Here is a 27650-nt window from a genome sequence, read left to right on the forward strand (position 1 = left end):
ATGGCTGATACAACAGTCCGAGTTGGCGCAGTGCAGGCCGAACCCGTTTGGCTAGACCTACAGGGCAGCGTGAGCAAAACGATCACTCTCATCGAAGAAGCTGCAGCAGATGGTGTTCAGGTACTTGGGTTCCCGGAAGTTTGGATTCCCGGTTATCCAGTAAGTAAGCACTTTATATATAGACTATTTCTTTCCTACATGAAAGCCTGATACCTGCGAAATGTTGTTGCCGAAGCAACCCTTGTAGAATCCCCTGTCTCCCCTGAAGGGTATTTTCTGCTAACGTGTACCCTTGCAGTGGTGAGCTGTCACGCTTGAGCCCTCGTCCCGGTGTTGCCTGCTAACCTCAACCGGCTCGCCGCCCAGGTCTATGTGGACATCGAGCGTGATCGAGAATACCCATGTGATCCACGAATACATGAACAACTCCCTCAAGCGGGACTCGGATGAGATGAGGAGGATACAGGCCGCCGTCAAAAAGGCGGGCATGTTCATCGTCCTGGGCTACAGTGAGCGAGACGGTGGAAGCCTCTACATGGGCCAGTCGTTCATTTCCCCGGAGGGCGAGATTGTCCACCACCGCCGAAAAATCAAGCCGACACACATCGAGCGCACCATCTGGGGTGAGGGGCAAGCTGAGTCGCTCACTTGTGTCGTGCCTTCTCCGTTTGGCAAGATCGGAGGCCTAAACTGCTGGGAGCACCTGCAACCCCTCTTGAGATACTACGAGTACTCCCAGGGTGTACAGATCCATGTCGCGAGCTGGCCGGCCGAGTTCGAAATGCCGGATCCTGAGAAACTCCCGTGGCTGTACCACGAAACCGGGGAGGCGAGTTATCGGGCGAGCCAGTTCATGGCCATCGAAGGCCAATGCTTCGTCCTGGTTGCCTCGCAAATACTAACAGAGGAGAACCTGGAGAAGAACAATCTGACGGGGAATCCTGTCACCAAAACCGTACGTTTATTTCACTGGACTCTCCTGTGAACCACGACAGGCGACGGCTAACAAACTGCATCTCGCCAACAGCCTGGAGGTGGGTTTTCGATGATATTCGGGCCTGATGGCAAGCCGCTCTGCGAGCCTGTAGGTGCTGGCGAGGAAGTCATCCTCAAAGCAAATGTCAATCTGCGGGACATCGACTATCCTAAGGCGTTCATTGATGTCGTGGGCCATTACGCCAGACCTGATCTCCTGAGTTTGTTAGTCAACCCATCGGTAGATAAACATGTGACGCGCATGGACAAGTAGCGCCATAAATACATGGCAAGATTCAGGGCATATGGAAAACATACCTGGGGAAATGTGAGTCTGCATAACTCAGATGAACCACGGAGCAGCGGTATTTAGATCGACCACATCCCACCACTTGGTGTTAGACTGCCGTGTGCTGTCGGCTTGAAGATCGTGTTGCTTCCAGTACACCTCGATAACTTCTCGCAGGACATAGTAGTTGCCAATATGACGTTCCCTGTCCATCTTGTCCAGGTTCATCATGATCTCGATTCGCTGCTCGTCTGCTTCAGATTCACAGGCTATGACAAACAGCGGCCATGGGCTCGTGCAGATGCTGAGGTTTGCTAGCAGCTGAAAAGCCTGCAACAGATACACTGATCTGGCCTCCTGGGCTTGGGGGCTGTTGGTCGTTCTCTGCAGGTAGAGGGAGGCAGCCACTCGATAGAGCTCGGCTGTCGTGAGGATCCGAGTACGTTCGGGCTGTTTGAGTCTATCGATCGAATCCGGATCCAGGGTTTGTTCCAGCATTGCAAGCTTAGCTTCAGTTCTGTGCCATTCCTCATTTCTGTGCGTCTTCTCCTCGGCGGTATAGTGAGAAGCATCGCCTCGCAGCTCGGCCGCACGCAGCCCGTTCACAAAGCTGATGACTTCCATGACCTCTATGGAACAGCCAAGAGAACCGATGATCTGTTGTATATGTCAGCCAAGCTCGGATGCTTTTTGTTGATTTGGTAGGCTTACCATAGACTTGTCCAACCCTAGGCCGCGGCCACCCTGCAAGGACGACGGCCCATGGTCTCCATATTGAAGAGGGTCGCTGAAGCAGCCAAGGACTTCATGGTATAAAAACCAAGTGTACAAGAAACAATGCCTCAGTAGACCCCCGCCAGCGATAGTCAGTTGGTTGAGCATGTTCTTTGCTCCATTCAAATGCACATTCCAGTTGCCCTCAGTCTCATCAAAGACCTGACGTAGGAGTTAGTCCGGCTCGAGCAGGCCCAAGGGACAGGAGAACGAACGCTATAGACGCATAGCATCATTGACGTGGCAAGTTGCGTGGCCGTGCTGCCTACAGATCCAGCAGAGATGGACGAAGACAGTGACCGAAGAGCTTTTATCTTATATGGGAATGCCTCTACGGTGCCCCAGAGATCTATATGATCCGATTTAGCGATCCGAGACAGGGTTACATATTGGACGGGCACTGTCAAAACATCACGATAGACATATAGCTATGGAAGGGAGCAAGGAAACACCCAAGCGATGAAACAAAGGACGCTTACGTAGCGCGGCCAAGGCCAGCATGGCGTTGTGGAGGCCTTGCGAGGCCTCGGAAGAATTACCGAGCGCCATAGGAAGCAGCTCTACGCGGAAGCCGTTGTTGATGTCAATGGTCGAGATCATGCGCGAAAGGTGTTGCTCATCTGAGTGCCAGACTTCTTTAGCCCCGTCCCGTCGCAACACAAGAAACATGGCGGAAACTCACAATACTGTATGAGATGCATGTCTCTTTCGTGCATGTTGGGCACGAACGGGACGAAGCGCTTCAGACGCGGCGTGGGCGGTTCATGAACCACGACGGCGAGGCTCCCGCCGGTGTAGCCACTGCTCGGTTTCGTCAAGTCGGCGTAGGTCAGGTTCAGGAACTGCTTGCCATAATGCTCCGAGTTGATGGGGGATATATGCAGGACCCGGTCAGGCATTCGGTTGACGCGTCGGCGCCCGTCTGGCTGATCAGGCCACGCCAGGCGGATGCCATAGCCCAGGCATTCCCTCCCGGTCCGAAGACAGTTGTTGCAGGCTGGATATCCGCGATCGCAGCCGATCTTGCGCTCTGGTGCGGCAGCTAGTCAGAGGGGCTAATACTCTGGAAACGAAGGAGAGCTTCCTCGGGACTCACGTTTACAAGTCCAACAGCCCTGGGCTCGTCTGCCCGAAGCCATAGCAGGTGACTGACTGACTGGGTGGAGTGGGACGTGTATATAAACGGTCTGGCTATATCTCGCCAACAACTACCAAGACAACCGACTTGTTGGGACTTCACTTGCGGATGTAATAAATCACACGTCAGCCTTGCGGGCGCGTATGTGTATATGTAGGTCAGTAAGCCAGGAGACTGTGGGCGCGAGTTTGTGGGATGTGATGTCGTTGGGACATGGCTGTGGGTGGTTCTGTCAGCAAAAGAGATGTGCGGGCCGGACCTACGTTGCCACGCTGGGGGGAGGACTTTTAATGATACGATTTGATGGTGTTCCTCGGCACCCTGGCTTGTTCTCCTGCACCCTTCGTTTATCATTGACGGATGCAACTGTAGCAGATACCTGCTTACTTATTGCTCATTTAAGCCGGGGCCCAGTTTCAAAACCAACGTGGCCTAAGCAGACTTCACCTTGCTTTCTTTTTTTCCGTCTTCGTTTTTCGTGACACTATTCGCAAGGAGCCATGCGATACGCGGCGAACCAACAACATACATGGCTTTGGATTCCGGTTTGATACCTATGGCAGAGCCAGTGCATGTGCCAACTTGGCTTCCCGATGATACTCTCGATGGCCCTCATTCCAGTTCTCTCATTCTCGTCGGACTGTAGCATATGCCCTCAACGACATACATTTGGAGTAACGCACGCCCTGCCTGTCATCATTTGGGACCGCCAGATGTGGAGGATGCGATGTATTGCATTAGTGACCTAGACGAAAAAACCACCACCCCGCATTTGCACATCGGCCGCCTCTGAAGAAGAAAAAAGTGCCTAAATGGTGCTTGTGTACCGGCCGGGGTCACTCCACTAGGCGAAGGAGGGGTCAGGGGGTAGGTTGGATGGCTCTGGGACTGGGACTGGGACTGGGACCGGGGGCCAGGCCAAGAGTCGAGATGTGTGTGTGTGTGTGTGTGTGTGTGTACTTTACCTATGCAAGTTCGACTTTTCCACTACATATTCGTGGTAGGGAGACAGGGGACTGACTGCCCGCAGCAAACCGACCCGTCCAATCCCATTTCAGAAGGCCGCAGCTCCGCGCAATTCTTCATCGCCGATGTCGTTCCGCCTTGTGATTGCTTCGGTCGTCTCGAGAGTTCCGCTCTCTACGGACGTCTATCTTGCTGTGCCTTTCACCCCTCCCGAAGATCGAAGCGACGGGGGGCCAAGCAAAGATACCACATGTATGTAATGTTACCGCCAGACATGCGCAAACGCCCCCGTACATGTCGAGGCTCCCCTGAGCTGTCGATTTGGGTGAACCTGTCTTTCTCCCGGGATACCCTTTTCGGCCACAATGGTATTTTGCAAGGGCCACGGCTTGCGTCACTCGTGAGACCTCTAACCCTTTTGAATGCGAACAAAGAAGACGCCTTGTGGCCATTACAACCCAATATTGCGCTTCGCCACCAGCAAAGCTACTCTGGCTCGTCCCATGAGGTAATCTTACCTACTTTGTGCTTTCGTGATCCTCTACCGTGTTCCATCAGTTTCAGTGCGCCACACCCCTGCAGATCATGCATGGCTTTGCGTGCTGTTGGGACTTTATATCCCGACCTGTTTTTCTGCCGCGGGTAAGGCGGCGACATCACTGTCGTAACTCGGGGCGGTAAGCACCGAGATTTGTTCCCATGCTTCCCTATTGGACTCACGTATGGACCTATATTGGCCTGCCTGACCAATAGCTCGATATAACAAAGTGTGCTTGAGATAACCATATTTTCACTCTTAGAAGCAACAGGCCGACATATCCCCTTGGTCTATAGAAGCAGGTAGCAACCAAATCTTACGTGAGAAACATCCGTCATGGGTGCTCCGAAGCTTATCTATTGCGTTCTCCCCTGGCTATTTACAGACCTCGAAGTTCTCCCGCGCTTCTCGCTTTGGAATATTGCTAGCAAGCATCACACACACATAGAGGCTGGCAACCTTGAGAGCTCAGCTATCAGCCAATCTAATCCAGAAGCCCAAAGTGGCCTTGGGGTGTCTTCCCATCTATTCGGTCGGCATTTGTAACAGGTAGTCTCGTGAGAAGGTTGCTCTTTATCTCTATTATCAAGACGTCGGCGAGTGGTTGGCCATTCCTCGAGATAAAGGTTGTAAAGCCGACCAATGCACTTGATACGTCGCTCATCTGCCGTCCCGTTTTTTTTGGGAGATTATCTTTTGGTTTTATCTTTTTACTCCTCGCAAGCTAGAATCGGGTAGATTCCGCGGAAGTACAGCTCGACCTCCGGGGACATAAGGCAGCCACGCGCCGCACCCCGGGATCGGGATTCTAAATGAAATCTCGCTTTGGCTGGGTGATTGGAGTAGAATGTAGGATACCAATAAACTTATCATCATTGCAGGGATGGCCAAGGATGCCAGGGTCGGTTTCGATGGCTTGGACCTTTGGCACTTTTAAACATTGCCTGCATGAGGTACTTACCTCAACTTCTAGCACTTCCGCTATAGCCATTTTGTTCAACATTACTACATTGGTATATGTTGGTATATGTGGCTTGACAGAACCAACTCATTTCCGGAACCTCCGGTGGCATGCGCTCACCCGTTGGTGTTGACAGCAGAGACTTGCCTTATAGCCAGCGACCTCTGTAGGATGCCAGTTATACATCATGAGGAGAGAAAGAACAGGGTGAGAGGGAAACCCCCGCCTACCTGATTCCCGGGCAGCTTCTATTTTCGATCTCCAATACCACCTTAAGGATGTATGAGCTGTCCCTTCAAACCACTCGACATCAATATGCTCAGGGGAACGAAACCGAATGAGGGGCCGGTCCTCGGGGTTTCTTTGATGCAGCTAGCTGGCTGACTTTGACATCCGTGGATGAAAGGTTACTTCTTGTGTTTTTATATTTTCTGTTCTATCTACAGCAAGCAGCGCGGGTTGCAGCGGAGTAAGTTCCGCTGCTGGAGTATTCCTATTGGCACCACTACTATACGACATGGATTGATTGTCTCATGCGGGCTCGCGCTCGTGCACCGAAGTCCGATTCCGAGCACCGTCAGTTAATCAATCCCGACTAGGCATGCCCCGCTGATGGCCCCGCGAGTCGGATGTGGCTGTAGTGACGGCGTGGCATAAGGGCATGACGGGAATGCCGCATTGAAGCTGGACGGAACACAGCACATAACTCTGGCGACGTCGTGTCGTGTCGTGCGAGTGAATCATTGCCATTGCGGTCTTGCTCTGTTTCACTACTCCCTTGCTCAAGGCTCGTCATATGCTTGATCTATAGAGCTTGCTTCCAGGTTGGAACGCCAGCCTGTAAAGCCAGTGCGGGATGTTCGAGCACTATGCGCGTTGAGTCTGATTTTCGTTGGCCAGCTAGCCAGTCGCCGACGACTGACTGATAGGCGGGCTGACGTGATATGGATAAGCTCCAAAGCTATTGTTTGGTTAATGCACCCAGCACCCTTTTACTTTACCCCAGGCCAGATGTTGTGGGGTCTGGCCTGCTAGTAGTATGTAGATCATTGCTTACTGCTCGGCAGCAGGCGGTGGGCGGATGCCTATGCTCGACTCCAGCCACAAGGCCTGGCTGCTGACAGCTGACCAGTGGCTTGGTTGGCGGAGAGACATCCCGGAAGCAAGTTGCAAGCCACTGAGTCCTGACTGATGGATGGATGTGATGGCTGTAAGCGAACCCGAATGCACGGCCCAGCACTAAAGGTTAGCATGCTCGAACCACATGAAACGGATCGAGGAAAGAATGCGCCGAGGTCCAGTTCACATGTGGCCGCCAGAACTTACAGCGTCATAGTGTTAGGGGCCTTTTGCCGAGAGTCGTCCCATTTCCAGGGTCATATACAAACAAGCAACTGCTGTTCCCAGCGCCCCAACCAACTTACCCTTACCTCAATATATTCCATTCCATCCGTGTCGTGTCGTTCAGGCCATCAAAAGTTGCACATTTTTGTTATCCTCCAGCTCAACTTCCCAGTCCAACATCATCATCTCCCAGCTCAAGTCAGTCAAAGCCAAGATGGGTCTCGCCAACGGTATGTCCTCCCTCCAAGCCACCGGTCGCGCGCGAATGCGCCCTCAGCGTCCCCGGCTCGAACTTATAATACGATACTAACACACAATCCGCCGTCCTCCAGAAAAGTTTCCCTCGTCCGCCGCGTTTGACGCGATCAACTCGGCCCTGAACTCCAGCGAGGCCGACAAGAAGGATGCCATCAAGCAGGGAAATGCCGTGTTCGCATTTACGCTAAAGAACAAGGCTGGCGAGACAGACAGCTGGCACATCGACCTCAAGGAGAAGGGCACAGTGGAGAAGGGTCTGGGAACTAAGCCTACTGGTATGTTTGTGATCTGACAAACACCGTCGCAGCAGAAACACACGCACAAGAAAGATGCTGCCCCGTTTTCCATGCGCCGATGCATCTACGGCCCGGTACTAACCAAACAACCTCATGCAGTCACACTCATGCTTTCGGACGATGACTTTGGCAAGCTGGTTGCTGGCGAGGGCAACGCGCAACGGCTGTTCATGTCGGGCAAGCTCAAGATCAAGGGTGATGTGATGAAGGCAACCAAGATGGAGCCTATCCTAAAGAAGGCGCAAACCAAGGCCAAACTGTAGACTACACCACATGCATGTATTTACCATCCACCCTATCCGCGACCTACAACCACAACAGACTGCCGAGGTTCTTCTTCTCTCCTTGCGAACTGAGCTTCTATTTGATACCACCGTTGGATGCTTTCAATTGCACCGTGCACCAGGACCGTAGCATGCCGCACCTGCCCCGGTAGGAAAAGTCGCAACCCTCTTGTACGTAGATGTATGAGCCAGACGCCAAGTCAGCGGCGAGGCTGTGTCCCAGAAAGCTTCCTGGCCGCCATAGACGGCGGATGCGAGACAGTCGGCGACGGGCCCCTATTTGGGCCAGAGCATACGTATGAGAGATGTAGAGAGCAGGTGGATTGACTGGCGGATGAAAGCAAGGGGAGACTGGTTGCAGCAGCCCTGGGCTGGTTTTTTTGGTTCCTCTGGCGACGATGCATCAACAACCCTCGTCCAGTGCATTCTGCTGCCTTGAGATGCAGCCCTTTGGAATTCCGGCCTGGACAGCTGATGATTGGCAGACGCGAACTTCCTTGTCTGACCCCGGCAGGGTCATCTTGCACTAAGCGCCCACTTCGGCCTAGCCCGCGCACGGAGCACCTCCGTACGTACGGTTGCCAGTTATGTAGTGATGTACTGTGCCTGCCTGCGCAAACAAGAAGCAAGCACGGCTCTCAGCTCTCTCCTGCCCAAAGACCCAAGAAATCCGTCACCATCCACCCTTCTCTCTTAACGCCCAAAATTTCTAGACCGTGGCCCCCCTGCTTTTCCTTAGAACGCTTTCGAGGATCGACAAGCATCGCGTCGAGGGCCCCTTCACAGTTTTTTTTTTAATCAAGACCCGACCCGACACGAAACGACACGACACGGAGACAATAGCCCCCTCCCCGGATTATGAATATTTCCTACATCGACTTGATTTGACTTGATTTCAAGCAAGCCACCTGTCAAGTCGCCTTCGCGACTGCACACTTGGGCTCCCTTTGTTGGTGCACCCTTTCGTCCTCAATTAGGTCTCACTATGCTGCTGGCCTCTCTGTGGACCACCCCATATTATTGATAATTCTGTCCCGTTTCCCACACGTCGCGTCGCATCCCCCCAGAATCTGCGCCATCTGATTCCGGTCCTCTTCTTCAGGACAACAACCCCTTTCTCCCCGCCATTGTCAGCTACCAATTCGCCGGCAGTCGCGATGAGCTTCAGCTTAGACTACACGCCTCGCAAGGCGCAACCCGCACAGGGCCAGCGAGGCGCATCCAATCCGGCTGGTTCGACTCCCGTCACGTCACGGTTCCGATCATCTCTGGTTCCTATGGCAAAAATGTCTCCGGCGCGCTCCAAACCTACTCTAGGCAAGTCTGCTGCCGTTACAAAGCCCACGCGAAATCTTTTCGACACGGCGACTCCCAAGCCCTCTCGTACGACCCAGTTCGCGCCCGCTCTCCCGGCCACGACTTTCAAGGCATCATCGGGTGCTCGCAAGTTCGCGCCACCACCAAAGATTACCAATGCTGGCATGGCTGGCACCACGTCAGCCGAACTCTTCAAGATGCGAATTCCTGAGCCCGATGCCGGCCTGACAGGCGAAGCCTTGGCCAAATCCATCCCGGAACCCCTGACGAAGAGAGGCACCGTATACGCCGACCAATATCTTGCCGACAAGTGCCCGCCTGACTTCGACGATCTCCAACGAAGGCAGTTCTTTTGCATCCTCGATTTGCGACGGCTGAAACACGCGGCAAATGAGATATTTGTTAAGAAGGATTGGAAGATAAATATTCTAAACTTTGCCAAGGAGTACGAGAAGAGCCGTGGCCTGATCATGTTACACTATGGTCTGTACGAGTTCAAGAACGTGAAACCGTCAGAGGATGTCATGAAGAGGTGGAGAGCTGCGCATGGCCTACCGGAACCTGAGGTAGAGAAGCCGGTCGCTAAACCAGCAGCAAAGGTCGGAACAAGCGCTTTCGTCAGTTCGGTACCGGCCTCCACTACGAAGCGGAAAGCCGATGATCAGCTGCATCCAGGCAACAACACCTTGAAGGCTTCTACTGCTAACCAGAACAAGAGGCGCATTGTGGAGCAAGACGAGGAGCCCACTACCGATGATGCGCCCAAATTCGCGCCCTCGCCACTCAAAAGTAAGCGGAAGGTGGAAGAGGCAGAAGAGGAGACAGACGAACTCCTACGGAACAAGGTCCAGAAGACCCCATCGGCTGCGAGGTCCAGGCTCGAAGATATCATCAACAATGTACAGTCGAATACTACTACGCCTGTAGGCTCCCCTCTGAAGCCTTCCACACTGGACAAGGCCTCGTCTCTCTTTGCTGCCAGCAAGCAGCCCAACAATTTGCAAACCCCTTCTCTCTTTGCTGCGAGCAAGCAGGCCAATGACTCGAAAACCCCTTCTCTGTTTGCCATCAGCAAACAACCCGACAATTCCCAGAGCCCTTTCGCAACCAAGTCGAATCCTTTCGGGGCATCTATCAATGGTGCTTCCAGCTCCGGGTCTGCATTGCAGTCGTCCCAGTTCCAACCAGGATCGACCCTGAGTGCTTCGAAGGACTCTGTTCTGTCCGGGCATAAGTTTGGCTCGACCACGGCGGCGGCTACTGGTAGCAACATCTTTGGTTATCTTTCCGAGAGCTCAGCCAATAACAGTGGGAATGAAAAGGACGAGGCTGATGCCGAAGCTGATAGCGACACAAACTCGGAACACGAGACTGAACAGGAAGCTGACAGCCAGGACGCCGCGCCAAGCTATGAGCCCAGCGCCGCTGCGAGCACTGGCACGGCCACGCCCCCAATCCAGGGAGGATCTGCTTTATTCAATTTTGCGAAGCCAAGTGGTACCTCGACATCCTTCGATGCCGCCCCCAAGCCCTCAGACGATGCTAGCAAAGGTGGTCTCTTCGGCAGGGTTTCCTTTGGGCCCGACGGTGAACCACTCCGAGCAACGTCCATCGAAGCCACCCCCAAGGAGCCATCCCCGGCCAAAGAAACCCCTTCCGAGCCACGAGCCACATCAACCCCGGCAAAGGCACCCGGGGACTTCACTTTCAATGCAGCTACTACGCCAATCAGTTTTGCTGGCAAGAACGGTTTGAGTAATTCTATCTTTGCATCTAAAGCTGCTGTACCATCTCCAGCCCCGGCTCCTGGAATGGTGCCGAGCTCGAGCGCTCCTAGTATCTTTGGGGCAAAGCCGCCGGCTTCACCGGCACCTTCCGCTGCTCCGGCCCCATCGCCCGTTTTCGGCAATCTTAAGAAGGGGCCCGAGACCGCAACGAGCACACCGAACGGCGGGTTATCTCAATCCATTTTTGGAGCGCAGAAGCCTACAGCCTCACCGGCCGCGATCTTCAGCGGATCGTCGTCGACTCCTTTTGGCGCAGCCCCAAAGCCAGCCGAAGCAAACGCTACTTCTACAACTGAGAAGACTCAAAGCATGTTCGGCGCATCATCTGCACCAACGGTCGAACCTATACCTGCTGCTCCATCACCTTTCGCCGGATTTAAGAAGGCCGACGAAGCAGATAAGCCAACGGCCAATGGTGGCCTGGGTTCATCAATATTCAGCAGTGGTGCTAAACCCGCGCCGAACAACATGTTTGGACAGTCAGCTACCCAGAGCAGCACCGTTGATTCATCTACTCCGAAGCGCGGGGCCGATAGTTTCGAGGGCAGGCCAATAAAGCGTGCCACCGGCAAATTTGGAAAGGCCAATGCAGCCGCAGACAAGCAGGCTTCCGAGAAACTATCGTTTGGCTCTTCTCAGCCAGCTCCACCGCAGGGTATTTCGTCTGTCATGGGAAGTTCCTCGACCTTGTTTGGCTCGACGGCTTCCAAGCCTTCTGTGCCAACGCCAACCAACATGTTCGCCAGTAGCACCTCTACCGCCGCCCCATCTTTCCAATTCGGCGCATCGGCACCTGCTGAGCAGAAACCAGAAGAGGCCAAACCCGCGCAGTCCAACATCTTTGGTAATGCCTCTGCATCCACAGGTGCTTTCAGCTTTGGATCGCAGAACAACGCTAGTCCGGCGAAGGAGACGACAGCAGCTCCCATATTCAGCTTTGGGTCACAAAATAACGGATCCCAGGCCAAGGAATCTGTCACCGCGCCCTCGTCCATGTTCAGCTTCGGCGCTGGCCAGAACTCAACACCTACCCCGTCCTTCGGGGGTCCAGCATCGCAAACTAATGGCACACCCGCGAGCAAGTTCGACTTCAACTTTTCTGGGGGAGCTACTCCGGGAGGCAACCCTAGTTCTTTTACGTTTGGTGGTGCCGATCAAGGTGGCTCCTCCAACCCGGGGGTCTTTTACCTTCTCTGCCGGTGGTGCAGCCCCCAATGCATCGGCGCCAGCATTCGGCGCCGGGTCATCCACTCCCACGCCCTCTGGGTCATTCAACTTCCAGTTTGGTGGCAGCGCTGCCCCCAAAGCACCAGAGCCAAGCAACTCTGGTATGTTTGGTTCGCAACCAAACGGGTCATCTGGAGCGCCCGCTTTCAGCTTCACCTCGGCCAGCCCTGCCCAGCCCATGGCCAGTAAGACACCACAAAGTAGTGGCATCTTCGGTAGCCTGCAAGCACCCGGTGGCGGGACTTCCACGGGAGCTAGTAAGTTTTTCTCTAGCAGCCACGCCTGGCGTTAGCTAACAGCAGTGCGCAGACTCCCCATTTCCCGCGCCTTCGAGCATGAATTCTACGCCTATGGGTGGTACCCCTGAACCGCAGACTCAGGATGGCGAGGAAGCTCCCCAAGAGCAGATTTCGCTGACTACTGGCGGCCCAGGCGAGGAAGACGAAGAGATACTCATTGAAGTGCGTGCCAAGGCGACAAAGTTTGTGCCGGTTGTCAAGGGCGGAGACGACGAGGACGGAAACAAGTCCCCATGGCACACTCAGGGTCTGGGTCCCCTTCGCGTGCTGAAGAATAAGACCACGGGTGCTGTCCGATTACTGTTGCGTGCCGAGCCCCGTGGCCACGTTGCCATGAACAAGGCGCTTCTGGCAAAGTTTGACTACAAGCCGGACACAGTGAAGAAGACGAGCATCAAGGTCATGGCGGCAAAGGATGATGGATCTGGCATCGAGACGTGGCTCTTGCAAGTCAAGAAGCCCGAGACGGCGGCCGAGCTGGCCGCCGTTTTGGAGGCCAACAAGCACAGCAATTGAAGTATGGGTGAGCTTGAGGAAGGGCCTGTAGCAAACGAGACATTGGCTGCCTCACAAAACTGCAGTGAGCTTGGGGGATTAGAGCGTATACTAGATTTATACCATGTTCGGCCCATCAGGCTAGTCCTTGGTCGATAGTGAAGATCAGTCAGGGCAGCACCAGCAGATCGGCCAATGGCTTGCATTGGGAAAAGCGAGGATTTTTGCAGAGCATAAAACGGGGTTTCGGCTGGGTTGGTTGATGTTTTAATTGTAAGATTGTACAGCCTGAGTTCCGCACGTACATAATACGAGATTCCCTACGTGATGACTGCTTCATAATTCATAATTTATTCTGCTTCATTGGGACTCGTCGGCATATTCAACAAGCTCCCGCCCAAGGCAGCTCGCGCATGTGTCGTTGACCGCTCCCCTGACTTGTCGTTGACACCTGAAACCGTGTATTCATTCACATGTTCATTCTCTTCTTCACGCTCCAGACACCCACCTCGAGGCACTCGCCCCTGTCCGCGCCGCCTTCCAACATCAAATTCTTTCTAGCTTTCGCGTACCAAGAATCCCAACTTTCCTGGCTCATCTTGTTGACCGATCGCAACATAGGCTCCCAAGCCCCTATAAGATCAACGACGCACTGGAGCGCCGTATTCCGGATGGCCGCGCGTTCTGCCTTGGTTTCCGCCGTTGCCTCGCCGCCGGCCAGCTGCCGCTTCTTCTCCCAGCCAATGTCGTTGCTGAGGGGGATGGCAAAGCGCTTGGAGATCATGCCCTCGAGCGTGTCAGCCTCCTGCACCAGGAACGGGCCGATGGTGGCACAGGGAACGGGCGAGACGGTGCGGGCGTCGCAGGCCTGGCTGAGCCAGCCGTTGTACTCGACAACGAAGGGGTTAGCCGAGGGGCCGAGGATGTTGGCGTCGACGTCATAGACGCCCAGTTCGGCGAAGGCGTCGTCCTTTTGTTGCTGCTTCTTATGCTGCTGCTGAGTGGCGTAGTTTTGGCGGTGGCGGATGCCGACGCTGTCGCTACTACTATTGTTGCTGTTGCTGTTGCTGTTGCTGTTGCTGTTGCTGTTGCTGCCGCCGCCGCCGCCTACGCCTACGCTATTTCCTCTCCCCCTGATGCTGTCTGCAGCATTGGGCTTGAGGGAGCGCAGCACGCTGTCGCAGTCCCAGACCTCCAGGACGCCGCCGGGGCGCAGGACGCGCACCAGCTCGTCCGTAACGGAGGCCAGCTCCTTCTGCGTGAAGGCGGTCGAGAGATCCTTGAAGACAACCAGGTCAAAGGCGGCCGACTCGAGTGGCCAGGGGATCTGGCGGCAGTCGTGCTGCACAAACTGCCAGTGCATGTCATCGCGGTCCGAGTCGACCAAGGCCGGCGGGCCCGCCCCGTCTCCTTCCTCCTTGTCGGCTATGCCACTAGTGTGGTGTCCGTTGTTGTTGTTGTTGCTGCTGCTGCTGCTGCCGCGGATGTCTAGTCCGACGAACGAGACGGCGTTATAACCGTGGCGCGCAAAGTAGCGGTGGCAGAGCATGGACCAGACACCCGAGCCGCAGCCGACCTCGAGGACACGCGGCGGCGGCGAAGAGGAAGAGGAAGAGGAAGAGGAAGAAGAAAAGGTGCCCGTCGTGCCCACGAGCTCGTCGCTGCGCAGGACGGGCCGGCCCCGTTGAGGCGCAGGCGCAGCAGAGTCGACAAGGTTTGGCGGTGCGTCTCCTTGAGGTCGATGGGGAATGGGTAGGCCAACGTCGGGTCACTAAAGAAACGCCGGTCGTTCACCACGATGGAACGTTTGCGGGTCGGGGCGCCGCCGCCGTGCCGCGCCGTCTCTTCTACCGGGCCTTGACTAGAGTGGGCTGGCATGCCTGCGGTCCACCAGGATGGATTCGTATTTGCACGTTTGTATCGTCAAGCTCTCTGGGGTTTGGTCGATATTGCGGTCCAATTCGTCCTCTTCTCAATCCTTCCATCGCCTTTGACGCGGCCTCGATCTGCAGGCAGGCAGTCAGTCACAGTGCAGCAGTAGAGACAGCAAGACTCGTCACAATTGGAGAAGATGACGGACCGTTTCATTTGGCGTCGACGCGCATGACGTAAGCAAGGAGCACATACTTACTCGTACGTACGGGCACACATACACACGCACATACATATATGCACATTCATCTGATCGGTCAATGGACTGGTTGCGCCGCGGCATTCCCGCCTTGACCCCGCTCCAATGCCCAGCCCATCACATCGCAGATTTAACTGTGTCTGCCGCAAGCCGCGTCCCCGGCTCGGCGCCAAGACAAGAAGAAGCAAACGACAATGCTGCCATCTTCACTGTCGGGTTCTCGCTACGGCCCGAGTCAGGAAGACCAGCTGTCCTGTGTGTATTCCTGGGGGCCACTTCACGACGGCCATCTTGAATATTTCCATGTTGGCTCGAGTTCAATGCATTAATTATTATTATTGGCTTTGCCCACGCCTGATTCGCCGCAGACCATCAGAGTTTTAATCATTCTTGAAGGAGCTCGAGTAGGGATATGAACATGTACTCATATTAATGCATTTGACGAATGCTGCGTATGACAAGTAGCGCGGACATGGAGGATCACGTCGGCGTCTGTCGACGTCGTGCAACGCTTAACGCAAGGGTTGTTAGTGGCAAAAGCCATCCAGCGTCTGGCAACCCTATGAGAGATATCTCGTCAAATACGCAAGCGTAGGCAGAACGGACAACCCATACATGGTGCTTACCCCTGAGCCCTGCTGCGGAACTAAGGTCCGCCGCAGGAAAAATGCAAGGGTCCGTTCTTTGTGGCCAGCAGTGACATGTTGCGGGTGTTTGTGGTACTTCGCGAGGTCAAGACCCAGTGGTGCGGTTATTGCATGGGGCGGCAGACCCAGCTAGAAATTCGGCAGGAGAAGCCGGTCGCTTAGGGACGCATGAGCCGACGACGTTGGATTGTTATGGTATATGCAAGTACCGGAGTAGGACACCAAGCCGGAACTCTGCCGGCTTCTGCATCCTGTCGTGCAGATATGTGCCACCTATCCTCTATATCCATGGGCGACCACCGTTGGAAATTCGAAGAGAAGTGAGGATGTGGGACGGGAGATGTTGTCGCGAGCAACCTCGGCCTAATTATCATACCCGTCTAAGTATCTGTATGTAGGCGGACCCCATAGCATCCATCCCATGGTGGCGGCTCTGCGGCATCCTACCAGTTCCATAACGCAGCCCGCCGAGCGACGTACACTATACTGCTCTGGGCAGGACCATCTCCCTCTGGGCCTGCTATGGGCCGGCGTAATAGATCTGTGGACCGGCCTACGAACACTTAAGGGAGGTGAGGGGGCGCGGAAGCACCCCCGACCTGGGCAGCAAGCGTGAGATGCGGATGTGTGGGTGAATTTCCGCTTGAGGCTTGTTTGTCGCAGCGGCGTGGAGAGTAACGATGAAGCAACGGCTGTAAAAGGGTCAACAAATTGGATCCCGAGGAATCTCCCAGGCAGGCAGTATAGCACATGCGATCGAGATGGAAGCAATACACACAGAGACTGACCCAAAGCAAAGAAAGACAGCATACTCCGTATTGAGAGGCTGAATTCGGCATGTGGAAACATCTAGACCCCGGAGGCCTTGCCAAAACGCTCACCGAGGGGCGGGACGGGGCCCATGCACTCGCTGCGTCGCGAAGAGGAAAGGGAAAAAAAGCATGCCTGCTGGGGCCCATTGGCAATCCATCAAAAGGGTAATACAGCACGCGAGCGAATCAAGCCCTGCAGCATGGCCTGCCGAAGCAGGTGTGGCGGTGGTGTATCCGCAGTAGGTGACATATCCCGTCCCAAATAGATCAATGAGAGGAGTCCAACCTTATGCCTCACGAGAGCTGTCGTGGTCAATCCCGAATGCAGTCCGTTGGGGAAGATGGATTCCGTGCTGAGAGCAGAACCGAGAGGGGCATGTCTGATGTGTAGACAAAGTCGTACGGGACGAGCTGCTCTCCTCACCCGTGCCGCAGGAAAGGGTTGCGCTCGGTACTATTCGACCTGCATACAGCAGACTGGGTGGAGGCACACGATGCCCGTCCAGATGGGGTTGGAGCGGGCTCGCCATGGGCCTGGTGAAACCCATCTTCGCAGAGGTCTTGTGTTGCTGAGTGAGGTCCAGCACCGGAAGCAATGCGCCGCGGCGGGTTGGAAAATATGGCAGAGTTGCCACGGGCATCCGTTGCAAGCGAAGCGTGTTAGTATGTATGTACTTGTAGGCAATGCTTCTTTGACGATGGGGCAGGCCGGGGTCAGAGGATGCACCTAAACTAGCGTAATGGGGGAGAGATGGGGGCATCCAGAGCAGAAGAAATTGTCATGCCCTCGGCGTGATTGGCTGGACGGGATATCCCAAGTCTGGATCGAGCTTGTACGACGAACACCCAGCCAACCGATGGCTTATCATGCAGTAAGTACTCTAATATACGGCGTGGGAGACGAAGGAACTGCCTGTATGCACACGCCTATCAGATAGATAACCTTTGCCCGCCCCCGACGACCCGGGAAGCACATGCTCGACTTCCTTCTTCCCTATCGACCGTTTCCTCTCCCCATGGCGCCCCACCAGCTCGACTAGAGACAGCACAAACACAGCACGTGTGGACAAGGCCTAGACCCGACCGACAGATAACCTTCGGCCGTCTTCCTTTTCGTTCGCCCTCCCCCCGAGTCTCGAGACTTCGCAGGCCGGACTTCGGAGGGTAATCAATCGACCATCCGCCTTGTCGTCTGTTTGGCTTGCTGTTCCCCAGGCACAAGGCCTGCACGTGCTCGAGCCATTTGGGTTTTGGTTGGGTGGTGCAGCTATTTTAGTTGTGTCCAGGCTCTCAGACGCCCACTGGAGACGGGTTCTGTTGATCTGAGATCGTATTGTATCGGTTACTGGCCACTGCCTGCTACCTGAAAGCGGGAAGGGGAGAAAAGCGAAAGTCTCCAGCGCCCCTCCCAGTCCCTCCCAGGCCCTCCCAGTGGAACCAAGGCCCAAAACAGGCGAACGTCATCGCCCCAATTGGCTCGACACATTGGGTTCCATTCAGTTATTGGCGAATTGTCGTCGCATCACTCACTCACTCACTCACTACCTCCCTCCCTCTCTCTCCCTCTCTCTCCCTCCCTCTATCTCTGCTCTGCTCGCTGTCGACTGTTTATACGGCCCATACCATACGCATTAGTGCTCGCACCTTGGGCTACCCTACCCCGAATCGGCCTGGTTCCCCAATCGCTCTTGTCTCGGATCGAATCAGTATCAGGCGGGAGCTGGGCAGTTGGTACCCCAATTCCATCGATTGGTATACTCCAACGAATCTCTCGCATGCCAAGGAAGGCAATGTTGATTGGTCCGATTAACTGATCATCATGAAGTACGGCGATTATTTCGAGAAGGAGTCCGTCGCGAGATGGAGCCTCCATAACATCGACTACAACACCCTGAAGCAACTGATCAAGGTCAACACCACAAAGAACCAAGCCGCCTCGGCCATTGCCATTCCCGGCCAGACCGACTTCTCGCTCAAGAGATTCGAAGACACCCTGTTTCACGAGCTGCTTCTTCAACACTCCCGCGTTGATCTCTTTGTGTCTGGCAAGGCCGACGAAATAGCACGAAGGTTACGACACCTGCACGGTCTCGTCCACATCCTGATTCTCATGTGCACAGACTCCAATGGCGTCAACACCAGGCGCCAAAAGAGGTTCGTCAAGTACAGGCGGCAGCTGGACGAATGCGCCAACGACATCAACGATCTGAAGCGTTTCGTCTGCGCTCAGAAGGAGGCGCTCCGCAAGATCCTCAAGAAATATAAAAAATGGACCGGATCGACCACTCTCGGTACGCGATTCCGCGATAATGTGCTTTCCAACCTGAAGAGCTTCACCCAACGCGACTTTCACCACCTCGAGCAGCAATACCAAGAGCTGCTCACAACACTGAGAGCGGCCTCGCCACCGATGCATTCCCCACAACAACGAGAGGATACAGCCGCTTCCCGGCGGACAAGCCGCATGTCATCTCCAGTCAGACAGCAGTCCTCTGCGCCCTCTCAGACATCCACTGCACCCGAGACAAGGTACTGGAATGAATATGACAACGGCAGCGAGGCGGGAGACGAGGAATACACCCTGTACATCAATCCGGACGATTCGGGCAGCTTTCCTGGGCTTGGAAGTATGAAGGGCATGTTCAATGGCTCGGCCCGCAAGATCCGCGGCTGGCTTGGGCACACGGACAAGGACGGCGAGCGCCAATCGCTGCTCAATGCACACCACAACACGCCTGGCGACTACTTCAGCTTTCGGAACTCGGCCCACAATACGGACAACGAAGCTACGGAGGACGAGGACTCTTCCTCCGTCGAGTATCCCACCATGGGTTATGCGGCTCATTACGCTGCACTCCCCAGCGTAGAGGATCAGCGCGTGGCTCGCTTCAGGGAAAAAGTGATGCATCGATGCGCTATTCTTAGCTTCCTAATCTCCATCGTGCTGCTCGTGGTCGCCAGTGTGCTGGTTGCGACTGGCCGTCATAGGCTGCAGGTGGAGGTGGACGTGGGCGTCACGCTCGCTGTTGTTGTGAGTCTGTTCGCCGGCTGTACGGGTCTCGGCTCTATGTTATATCGACAGGACCCATTGTCTTTCATCTACCAAGCAGTCATTTGGTTTACGTTTATTGGTATATGCGTGCTTAACGGCATGCTGCTGGTCCTCGTGGCGGGGGTAAGCGGCTTATGATGATATACAAATCGGTCATAGAAGGGCTTCTGTCCCGTTCTTTTGATATCAGACCAAAAGCGATTTTTCCAAGCAAGAAACGATTGCACTTCCGATCGAATGTTGAGAACAGTGCTCAGGTACCCAAACCTCGAGGAGGCCGAGGAAGCCATCTCTTATGTCGATCAGCTTTAACGTTGCGCCGCTGTTTGCTAGGAGTATCGGTCAGAATGTGACTCTAGTGTCCAGCCCATGGATAGCAACTGCGATCTATATGGGGTTATTATTATCTTGTCTTCTATCGACCCCGTTGTATTCTGCACATTTACTATGGCAAGAAAAGATATTACTGTATTGGAGGAAGCCTGCCCATATCTACTACGATAGAGGTATCATGGTATCCAATGACTTCGTGAGAATGGCAATACTCAGCGTAGCGGAAGTCTCTCAAGATCACTGATTGGCATAGCAATGATATCTAATAACTACACGGTGCGTCTTGTGATTACCGACGGGTCTGGGCATAAGAGATGCGTAAAGCCAGAGGGGTATATATTTTTATGAACTTCAACTCCGCGCCAACTTTTTGCCATTACAAATAATCTCGATTGACCCATTCGACTAATGACTGTGCCCATCTGATCTACAACCGAATCTACCGTGTGTAGAGTCTAGTCAGACCCTCGAGTAGGCATGAAGAAGAAGGAAAAAGGCGTCGTCGAGGAGCAGGACACTTCCCTTGCAGGCCGGTAAGTTAGTTAAATCCCAGCACGTTGTCCTTCAATCAGCTCATATCCATAGAGCCCCCATCATCCACGTTAAGAATGGATCCGATCGCCTGTGGATCCCGGAGCGTCGTCGCCGACGTCACTGTTGTTGGCGACATCAAGCATTGGCCCATCCCGTTCTGCGATTGACGGACGGGGTTTATGTCAGGGTGTCGATACCAATCAACGCCATACACTTGGTCGAGTTTGCTCATCATCTTATCTATGGCAGCGAAAGAGCGTAGATGGTGTCAGCCAGCTGTTCGCACGGCTGAATCCGAGGAGAGGGGAAGGAGAATCGGCGGATGAGAGAGAGGGGGGGGCTCGTAACGATATGACAAAATGACGAGTGTTGTGAGCGTACCTGCAATGCCCCACCGGCACCTGAAGAACTTGAGGCTTTTGTACTTGTCCAGGATCGCGTCCTGGCACTTTTGGTACTCCTGGGGGAAGATGTTGCGCAACGTTGTGTAGACCTCGACTACGACGTAGCAGGTTGGCGCGGCCAGGGCGGCCAGCTCGCGGCACGACAACTCCTGGTCCGAACGGCTGAACTCGATGTTCATCTTGCAGGTAATGTCCGACGACATCTGGGCCGCGAACCGCAGGGCCGCGAGGGCCGTCCTAAGCTCCGTGCTCTCGTTGATCTGCGCGGCCGTCTTGGACCCGATGATTGGGAGGAAGGGGAGGTAGAGTGTGAAAAGGGCCCTAAGGAGTTACTCATAACAGATCAGTGTCCATATCGTAGACGCGCCCAGCCGGCCAGATACACTAGCGGGCCGCCGAAGACATTGATAGATAGGAGCGATGCCAGGTAGGCAGGACGTCGAAAGTCTCTATCTAGGCGGTACAGTCCGGCCGAACTGGGCTGGGAAGCGGTTAGAGCGAACTTACGAGCAACACATGGCGAAGCAGTCCAGCGCGTATCGCCAGTCAGTGGCATCCTTTAGTAGCAATAAGGTCATGTTGCGAATCTCCTCGTCCAGTGGCGCGAAATTCGCGACAGGAGGGAGCGTGCCATGCTGTCTCGTCTCGTTGTTATGTCGCAGAGCGCGATGCAGAAGGCTGGCTATCTTGGCAGATATCTGGAAGGACTCGGCCGAGGCCACGTTCAGGTCGGCGCCAACGGGCAACCTTTGGGCGGCCGTCCCTGGCGACTCGTAGCAAGACCCTGGCTGAAGCCTTCCTGCTAGGTTGTGGCCGGGTTCCGGCAGAAGTGTGCCAGGCTCGGGCGTCTCAAGGATGAAAGGCAGATGTGTTGATGCATCGTCGCGATGTATTAATCTGTCTTCAAAGTTACTTATCCGCACTGTAGTACTGCCCTTGTCGCGTGAGACTTACTGGTCAAGGATAAATGACGACCACCAGAGGGCACTATTCTGTTCCTGCTCCAGGGCACTTTTGCCATTGATGTTTTCTGGGACACAATCACTTGCAGAACCGGGCCGGATTCCCAGAACATTGGCCGCCGCTACAGTCTCACTCAGTGTCCTGTAGGCCACCGCAGACTGGCCATGGCCGTATTCATAGAGGCCGAGTAGAGCCCCGATCTGGACAAATTCGATCTTGGGCAGCGTCGGCTCGCAAAGACCTAGCGTGAATGCACGCCTCACGACCCGATAGAGATTGTCAAACATGTCCCGGTTACGGCCGCTTTGTGTCGAACAGGTGCGCGCGGAAAGATACATGGCCAGGATGAGCAAGGCCATCTCGCGGCTCATGTTGGCCGCCACGACATTCCAGTCGGCCGAGTCCCTTCGCAGCGTCGTGCTGCTGCTGCTGCTGCCTCCCAGGAAATCGGGCGAAGAAGAGGACGGGGGTGCGGCTGGGGAGTCGACAGCGGCCCAGAGACAGTCGATGCGATGATCGAACAGAACTCGATGTACGACGGAGTACCACTTGTGAACGCAGGCGTAGTAGGCGCGCACGCCATCCATCCAGTCCGACTGTTCTCCAGGCGCGGCGTCGGCAGACACAAACGACAGGATCAACGGCGCTGTGAGCTCAGCCAAGGGATCCGGGGCGCATAAATACTCAGACCTTAAGAGCGACTGCGAAGGCAAGGAAGCTAATGGCGCTTGGGGAGGTGCGGTGCCGGGCCCTGTGACAGGCTCGGCCAGGTAGACACACGTCGCACCGAGTCTGCGAGGGCCTTTTGGTCAATGCTTGTCGTCAGGCCTGGCTTGGACAGCAGATCATCATACCTTGTGCATCTCGTACAGTGTGGCAAAGCCTACGCGTCTTGGTTAGTGAGTTCCGAGTAGGGATTCAGGAGACTTGCCTTATCGCAGCGTCTCTTGGCGGCCCTACACTTCTGGCAGGCGCGTTCTGAGAAGGCAGATCCGAAGGAGCGCGGCACACCGTTCCGGCTATCAGGGGAGCGGAAGACTGAGGACGAGTCGGTGGCTGCATCCGAAGCCGGCGACAGGCCGGTATGGGTGAAGGCGTGACTGATGGGCTGCATGCCGACCGAGACGCCGGGGCCTGGAGGGGGGGGCAAGAGGCGGGGCTAGTTTGGATGCAGGGTCAAAATAGACAGAGATGCGGCCGTCGCCTGGGATGCTAACCTAAGGGACTATTCACATCTGAATTAAGGTTGTGGCAAAGACAGAGAGGTTAGGAGTGGTTTTGGACCAGACAGCCAGGGCATCTGCACTGGGCTGGAGCTGGAGCTGGAGCTGGAGCTGGAGCGGGAGCTGAGCTAAGAAATGCATTCAATTCAGGCCGCCCACTCCGACTTAATCTACGAGTTATTCTAGGCCCGGAATGCAAGCCATGCAAGCCATGCAAGCCATGCAAGACCAGCAGCGGGCCAACAGCGGGGCCTGCACTAGGCGCCTACATAGGTGCGTCGACCGCCGTCTAGGTGCCTTGGTGCCTGTGGAGAAAAGAGCAGAAAGCCTTCTGCCATCTGCCTCCTGGTCGACGCGGTTGGCTGCTGGCTGCTTCTGCTTGTCTCACTGCCGATTGGACGCCCTACCCCCTGGAAGACGCCAGCCGACGCTTAGGTTGGCTGCTGGCAGTAAGCACGACAACTGAGTACGGAGCAGGCACAAAGCTGTGCTTCTGCACTTGCATGCGCGTTATGGCCTGCATACTGCGCCAACAAGCACGACGACAGACGGCTCGGGCTGGCTTGTCTTGGACGTTGGCACGACGGAGATGGAGGGAGAAAGAAGTAGGTGGTAGGTGGCCAACCGCCCCCTTACCTGCCATGTCCTCGACCTGCCTAGCAAACGACGTCTGAAGACTACCACACTCCGGCCAAAGAATTTCCCGTCATGGTGACGCAACCTGCCACCACGTCGCGGCGATCCATCCATTCATTCATCAACCAATCCCCCACCAATCCCGCCTTGCACTACTGTCATCAACACGCCACGGCCCATGCCCGTCCAATAAGCAAGAGCCTTTTACGCCAGAATGGCAAACAAGAGAAAAGAAACTACAATTTACAGGTCGAGGCTACCTTGTAGCGGCAGCTTCCTGCTACTCGCGCCAACCCATATGTCGTAATGGCCCTTCTGAAGGTGCCATTTCTGTGACACAACATCCCATACACTAAGGTCTCGCCTGCTAAGATTGAAGCTCACCGTGGCCGACTGCGTGGCGTTTATGAACGGCTTTTCAAACCCACGTAGCTGGCGTACAGGCGCTTCTGGTATGCCCACGTAGAGCTGCACGGCCTCGGCCCCATCCGCTTTCCCCGTATTGCGTATGTCCGCGCTGACACTTGCCAATGTGTGCCACAGGTCAGACGGCCCCCTTCCTCGACCGGCCCAGAAGGGTAACTTTCGGTAGAAGTGCTGGCCTTCCTGTCGATACGGAGGTTCGAGTAATGGAAGCTTGTGTAAGAAAGACCGAACCCGAATTCAAAGCGAGGAGTGATGTTCTTCGCATCAAAATGCCGGTAGTCGACGTAGACACCCTCTGTAAAGTTCGACTGCGGGTATATCTCAAATATCCCTTCTGCTAAGTCCGGCTGGAGGAGATGACTGTAATCTGATTCATTGGCTGCAACTGTATAGGGCAACTTTCCGGAAGGGTTCGATTCCCCATAGAGTATTGAAACCAGGGCATGTCCCGAGTCCTGGCCTGGTAGATGCGCGAATATGACGGCTGTAACGTTGGGATGGTCGATGAAATCCTCCACGAGACGTACGCCTGCGTTGTGAAATACCACAATTGTGTTGCTGCAAGTCTGTGCCACATGTTGTATCAAGTCGTCGCTGTATTTGTCGCGTATACCTGGTCGGTCATAGCCTTCTGATGAAAAGGCATTGAGCATGATAATACAAGCATCTGAAGCCGAATCCACATACGGCTCAGCGCTGGTGAAGTCCCAGAACAGGGCTGTCCCGTCCTCATAAGCGCGAGCGTTGAGTGCATCAAATGGCGAACTGATATACGAGGGTGTCACGGCACCAGACCCCCCACCACTTATGATCGTGCCGTTGGGTGCTACCTGTGGGAGTAAATCCTGGGACTCGAGCGCAAACGCCCCAGCAATATCGCGCCCTTGATAAGCCGACTCGCCCCCGAAACCCCAAGCCGACACGCCACCCTTGGCGTCGTAATTCCACCGATCGGGATTCCGGGCAGAGTAGCCATATAAGGAGAGCATTCGAGGCTGGTGGAAAGGGAGTGTGCCATTGGAGTTTTTGACCAGGACATGACCTTCAACAGCACCTTCAAAGAGAATCCGTTTCGAAGAGGAAGAGACATTTCTAGCATCGATGATTCGATGTGGTTTTGTCAGGTCTGGAGGCATACCAACGCCAGGTTCTGGGAAACCTTCGTCCTATGAGATAACCACCATGTATCAGTACGTATTTGGACACCAAGGTAGACACCGGCCTGTCTGTCACAATAGTATATAGAACTCACCTGCCCCATCTGGTACCACGAAGCGATGATCCGAACGGCCATGTCGTCAAGTCGCACTTGAGAGACTGACCCGTTTCGCACGGCTTCAACAAGGGTATTTCCCCAAAGATCGGAATTGGGCATGACCATATCCATTCCAGCGAGCGCCGAGGCAACACCGGAGTGCTGTGCACCCCAGTCAGAAACAACGAATCCCTATATAAGCCTAGTCAACCTTGGTGCAATGCATCACGCGTTGAAATAAGACCTACCTGGAAGCCTAGTTCTTCCTTGAGTAGAAAGTTTTGTGTAAAGCTATTCTGTGCAAACGACACCTTGTCAGTCTCATAATGGGTAAGGCGGTACGAGGAGGCTTACTTGACACCCATAGGAGTTGTTGATTCTATTATAACTGCACATGATGTTCCCCGAGCCGGCATGGACGGCATCCTGGAACGGCCTGCTTCAGATTAGCTCGCCGTCCAAGGACCTTTGGGAGACCGTGAATAATACCAAAGATAGACCTCATGCATCGTCTTGTCATCTATATTAGACGAGACGGCCTCTTTCCCATTTGCCGGCACTCGGTTGGTCTCTTGCTCGTTACCAATGAAATGCTACATCTGATCAGCGTTATCAATAGGCTAGTTGCAATAGCTGACGGACCTTGGTACTGGTGATGACTCCAGCCGACTGTATCCCTTGTACGGTCTCGAAGGCAAATGCGCCGCTCATCCAAGGGTCAGCGGCAAAAACCCTCCCAGTTGCGACCGCCCCGGACGACGCGACCAATGGGCCCGACAACGGGGCCAAGCGCAACATTGACACCTTTGGTTCGAAACTCCAGTCCCATGTTGACAGCTCTTTGCCTGGCGAGAACTTTGTTCCAACTCGCTCCGACATGTATGCCGCTTGGCCACCCGCTCACAAAATCGGTCGCACGCAACCCGTTGCCGGCATCGCTTAAGCAGAGCCCCGGAAATCCCAGACGAGGTATCGGAGGGATACCACCGGAACAACCGTTTCCCGTAAACGCACCAGTGGTCAGGCTGACCTTCTCTTCAAGTGTCATGTTGCGAACCATAACGGCAGCTTTTCCAACAGCGTCGGCCCATGTAGCAACCACGGCGGCGGTCAGATTCGCTAGAAGTGACGAATCAGGGAGACTGGACTGTGGCGCCCGGACGAACAGAACTCACGTGATGGGTAGTAAGGCCGTGACTGGCCATAGAAATAGGTGTCATCCTTGATGGCGTTCGCATTCCCGCCCGTACAGTTACTGGACGTGCAGGTCGCGTTGTTGCCCCCATGTTTTCGCAGGGCTAGCAAGCCTAAGAGGCCGAAGGGCAGTATACACAGTACCGCCAGCAAGATCTGGAAAGGTTTCTTGGCCAGGATAGGGAACTTCTCCTTCAGCGAAGACCAGCAACCATGGCGGGGGCTGCGCCAGCTGGGCCTGGCTGGGCCTGCACAGGGTTGTACGAAGCCTTGCTGCTGTGGCTTTTGCCGCGTAGAGTGTTGTCTTCGGCCATGTTGTGACATTCAAAGTTGCCCGCACGCGCCTGGATACAGGATACTGGCTCGATGCCTAGTTGGCGGAAACGACGGCGCGGAACAATTGGCGCCCCCTTGGACTATGGTATTGGAGGCGGAGGCTGTATGTAAGTGAGCGACGGAAACACGTCTGTCGAATGTGAATGATGAGAAGAGGGTCGCCGGCCGCTGCCCCAAAGCTTGTGCCACCCGAGTGAGATGTAGGTGGCGAAGGTTTAAGTGTCAACGTTTTATGGCGATCGACACTTGTGTTGCCTACCTCACGGCCCAAACGATTGACATCTTCTGGCTTCAAGGTCGTAAGTACAGTATAGTACAGTGTTGACTCTGACTCTGATGTTTACATTGGCCGTTTTTTGTTGTTGCCCCGGCTGAATGCACCTTCCCTGTGATTGGCCAAGGTCTCAATGATGACGGACTAGCTTAGCTCCCCCGAACCTCGTTTCCACAGCCCATTCGACGAGGCATCTACTTGGTCGTATCTGCCTCTGCGATATACAAGACGACAGCCGCCAGCCAGCGGAGGAGGTGCAGTAAGTACGACGGGAGCGACGACCCTACCCCCCCCTTCTCCAGAACGATCCGGAACCCCATCTCTTCCCCACGCGCTAAATTGGAGAGCGGACCGCAGCTTGATCGACGCAACGCAGCGGGGACGGGAGCTAGGATTCGAACCGGCTGGACCAACAGGAATTCATATATGTACTGGTCGTTGCTGGGAACCATCCAGCAAGTTTACAAGCAGGTGTGGATTTC

At 54.9% G+C, this 27650-nt stretch overlaps 8 protein-coding genes across 8 annotated transcripts; 4 read left to right on the forward strand and 4 right to left on the reverse strand.

The window, feature by feature from the left end:
* On the forward strand, window positions 1-1249 carry PG998_001338 (uncharacterized protein; the record flags this gene model as incomplete). The annotated part of the gene is made up of 3 exons (XM_066868156.1): window positions 1-159; window positions 320-955; window positions 1028-1249. The coding sequence occupies 3 exons, from the start codon at window positions 1-3 to the stop codon at window positions 1247-1249; spliced, it is 1017 nt and encodes a 338-aa protein (XP_066736571.1).
* A 69-nt stretch (window positions 1250-1318) lies between these two features.
* PG998_001339 (uncharacterized protein) lies at window positions 1319-3177 on the reverse strand (the record flags this gene model as incomplete). The annotated part of the gene is made up of 6 exons (XM_066868157.1): window positions 1319-1921; window positions 1976-2200; window positions 2254-2387; window positions 2518-2658; window positions 2721-3080; window positions 3135-3177. The coding sequence occupies 6 exons, from the start codon at window positions 3175-3177 to the stop codon at window positions 1319-1321; spliced, it is 1506 nt and encodes a 501-aa protein (XP_066736572.1).
* Window positions 3178-7199: 4022 nt separating this feature from the next.
* Window positions 7200-7802, forward strand: PG998_001340 (uncharacterized protein; the record flags this gene model as incomplete). Its single annotated transcript, XM_066868158.1, has 3 exons — window positions 7200-7215; window positions 7318-7518; window positions 7639-7802. 3 exons carry the CDS (start codon window positions 7200-7202, stop codon window positions 7800-7802), a joined length of 381 nt encoding a protein of 126 aa, XP_066736573.1.
* A 1178-nt stretch (window positions 7803-8980) lies between these two features.
* On the forward strand, window positions 8981-12969 carry PG998_001341 (nucleoporin nsp1; the record flags this gene model as incomplete). The annotated part of the gene is made up of 3 exons (XM_066868159.1): window positions 8981-12086; window positions 12136-12411; window positions 12464-12969. 3 exons carry the CDS (start codon window positions 8981-8983, stop codon window positions 12967-12969), a joined length of 3888 nt encoding a protein of 1295 aa, XP_066736574.1.
* A 448-nt stretch (window positions 12970-13417) lies between these two features.
* Window positions 13418-14826, reverse strand: PG998_001342 (uncharacterized protein; the record flags this gene model as incomplete). Its single annotated transcript, XM_066868160.1, is given in 2 exon segments — window positions 13418-14609; window positions 14621-14826. The coding sequence occupies 2 exon segments, from the start codon at window positions 14824-14826 to the stop codon at window positions 13418-13420; spliced, it is 1398 nt and encodes a 465-aa protein (XP_066736575.1).
* Window positions 14827-18357: 3531 nt separating this feature from the next.
* PG998_001343 (uncharacterized protein) lies at window positions 18358-19728 on the forward strand (the record flags this gene model as incomplete). The annotated part of the gene is made up of 1 exon (XM_066868161.1): window positions 18358-19728. One exon carries the CDS (start codon window positions 18358-18360, stop codon window positions 19726-19728), a length of 1371 nt encoding a protein of 456 aa, XP_066736576.1.
* A 997-nt stretch (window positions 19729-20725) lies between these two features.
* Window positions 20726-22938, reverse strand: PG998_001344 (uncharacterized protein; the record flags this gene model as incomplete). Its single annotated transcript, XM_066868162.1, has 4 exons — window positions 20726-21182; window positions 21369-21758; window positions 21816-22616; window positions 22712-22938. The coding sequence occupies 4 exons, from the start codon at window positions 22936-22938 to the stop codon at window positions 20726-20728; spliced, it is 1875 nt and encodes a 624-aa protein (XP_066736577.1).
* A 1149-nt stretch (window positions 22939-24087) lies between these two features.
* Window positions 24088-26872, reverse strand: PG998_001345 (glycoside hydrolase family 3 protein; the record flags this gene model as incomplete). Its single annotated transcript, XM_066868163.1, has 9 exons — window positions 24088-25275; window positions 25362-25556; window positions 25613-25660; window positions 25719-25800; window positions 25854-25957; window positions 26007-26041; window positions 26097-26483; window positions 26540-26671; window positions 26764-26872. The coding sequence occupies 9 exons, from the start codon at window positions 26870-26872 to the stop codon at window positions 24088-24090; spliced, it is 2280 nt and encodes a 759-aa protein (XP_066736578.1).
* Window positions 26873-27650: the final 778 nt, after the last annotated feature.

Source organism: Apiospora kogelbergensis, assembly GCF_038363985.1.
Source record: "Apiospora kogelbergensis strain CBS 113332 chromosome Unknown utg000001l_segment0_segment0, whole genome shotgun sequence".
Lineage (NCBI taxonomy): Eukaryota > Fungi > Ascomycota > Sordariomycetes > Amphisphaeriales > Apiosporaceae > Apiospora > Apiospora kogelbergensis.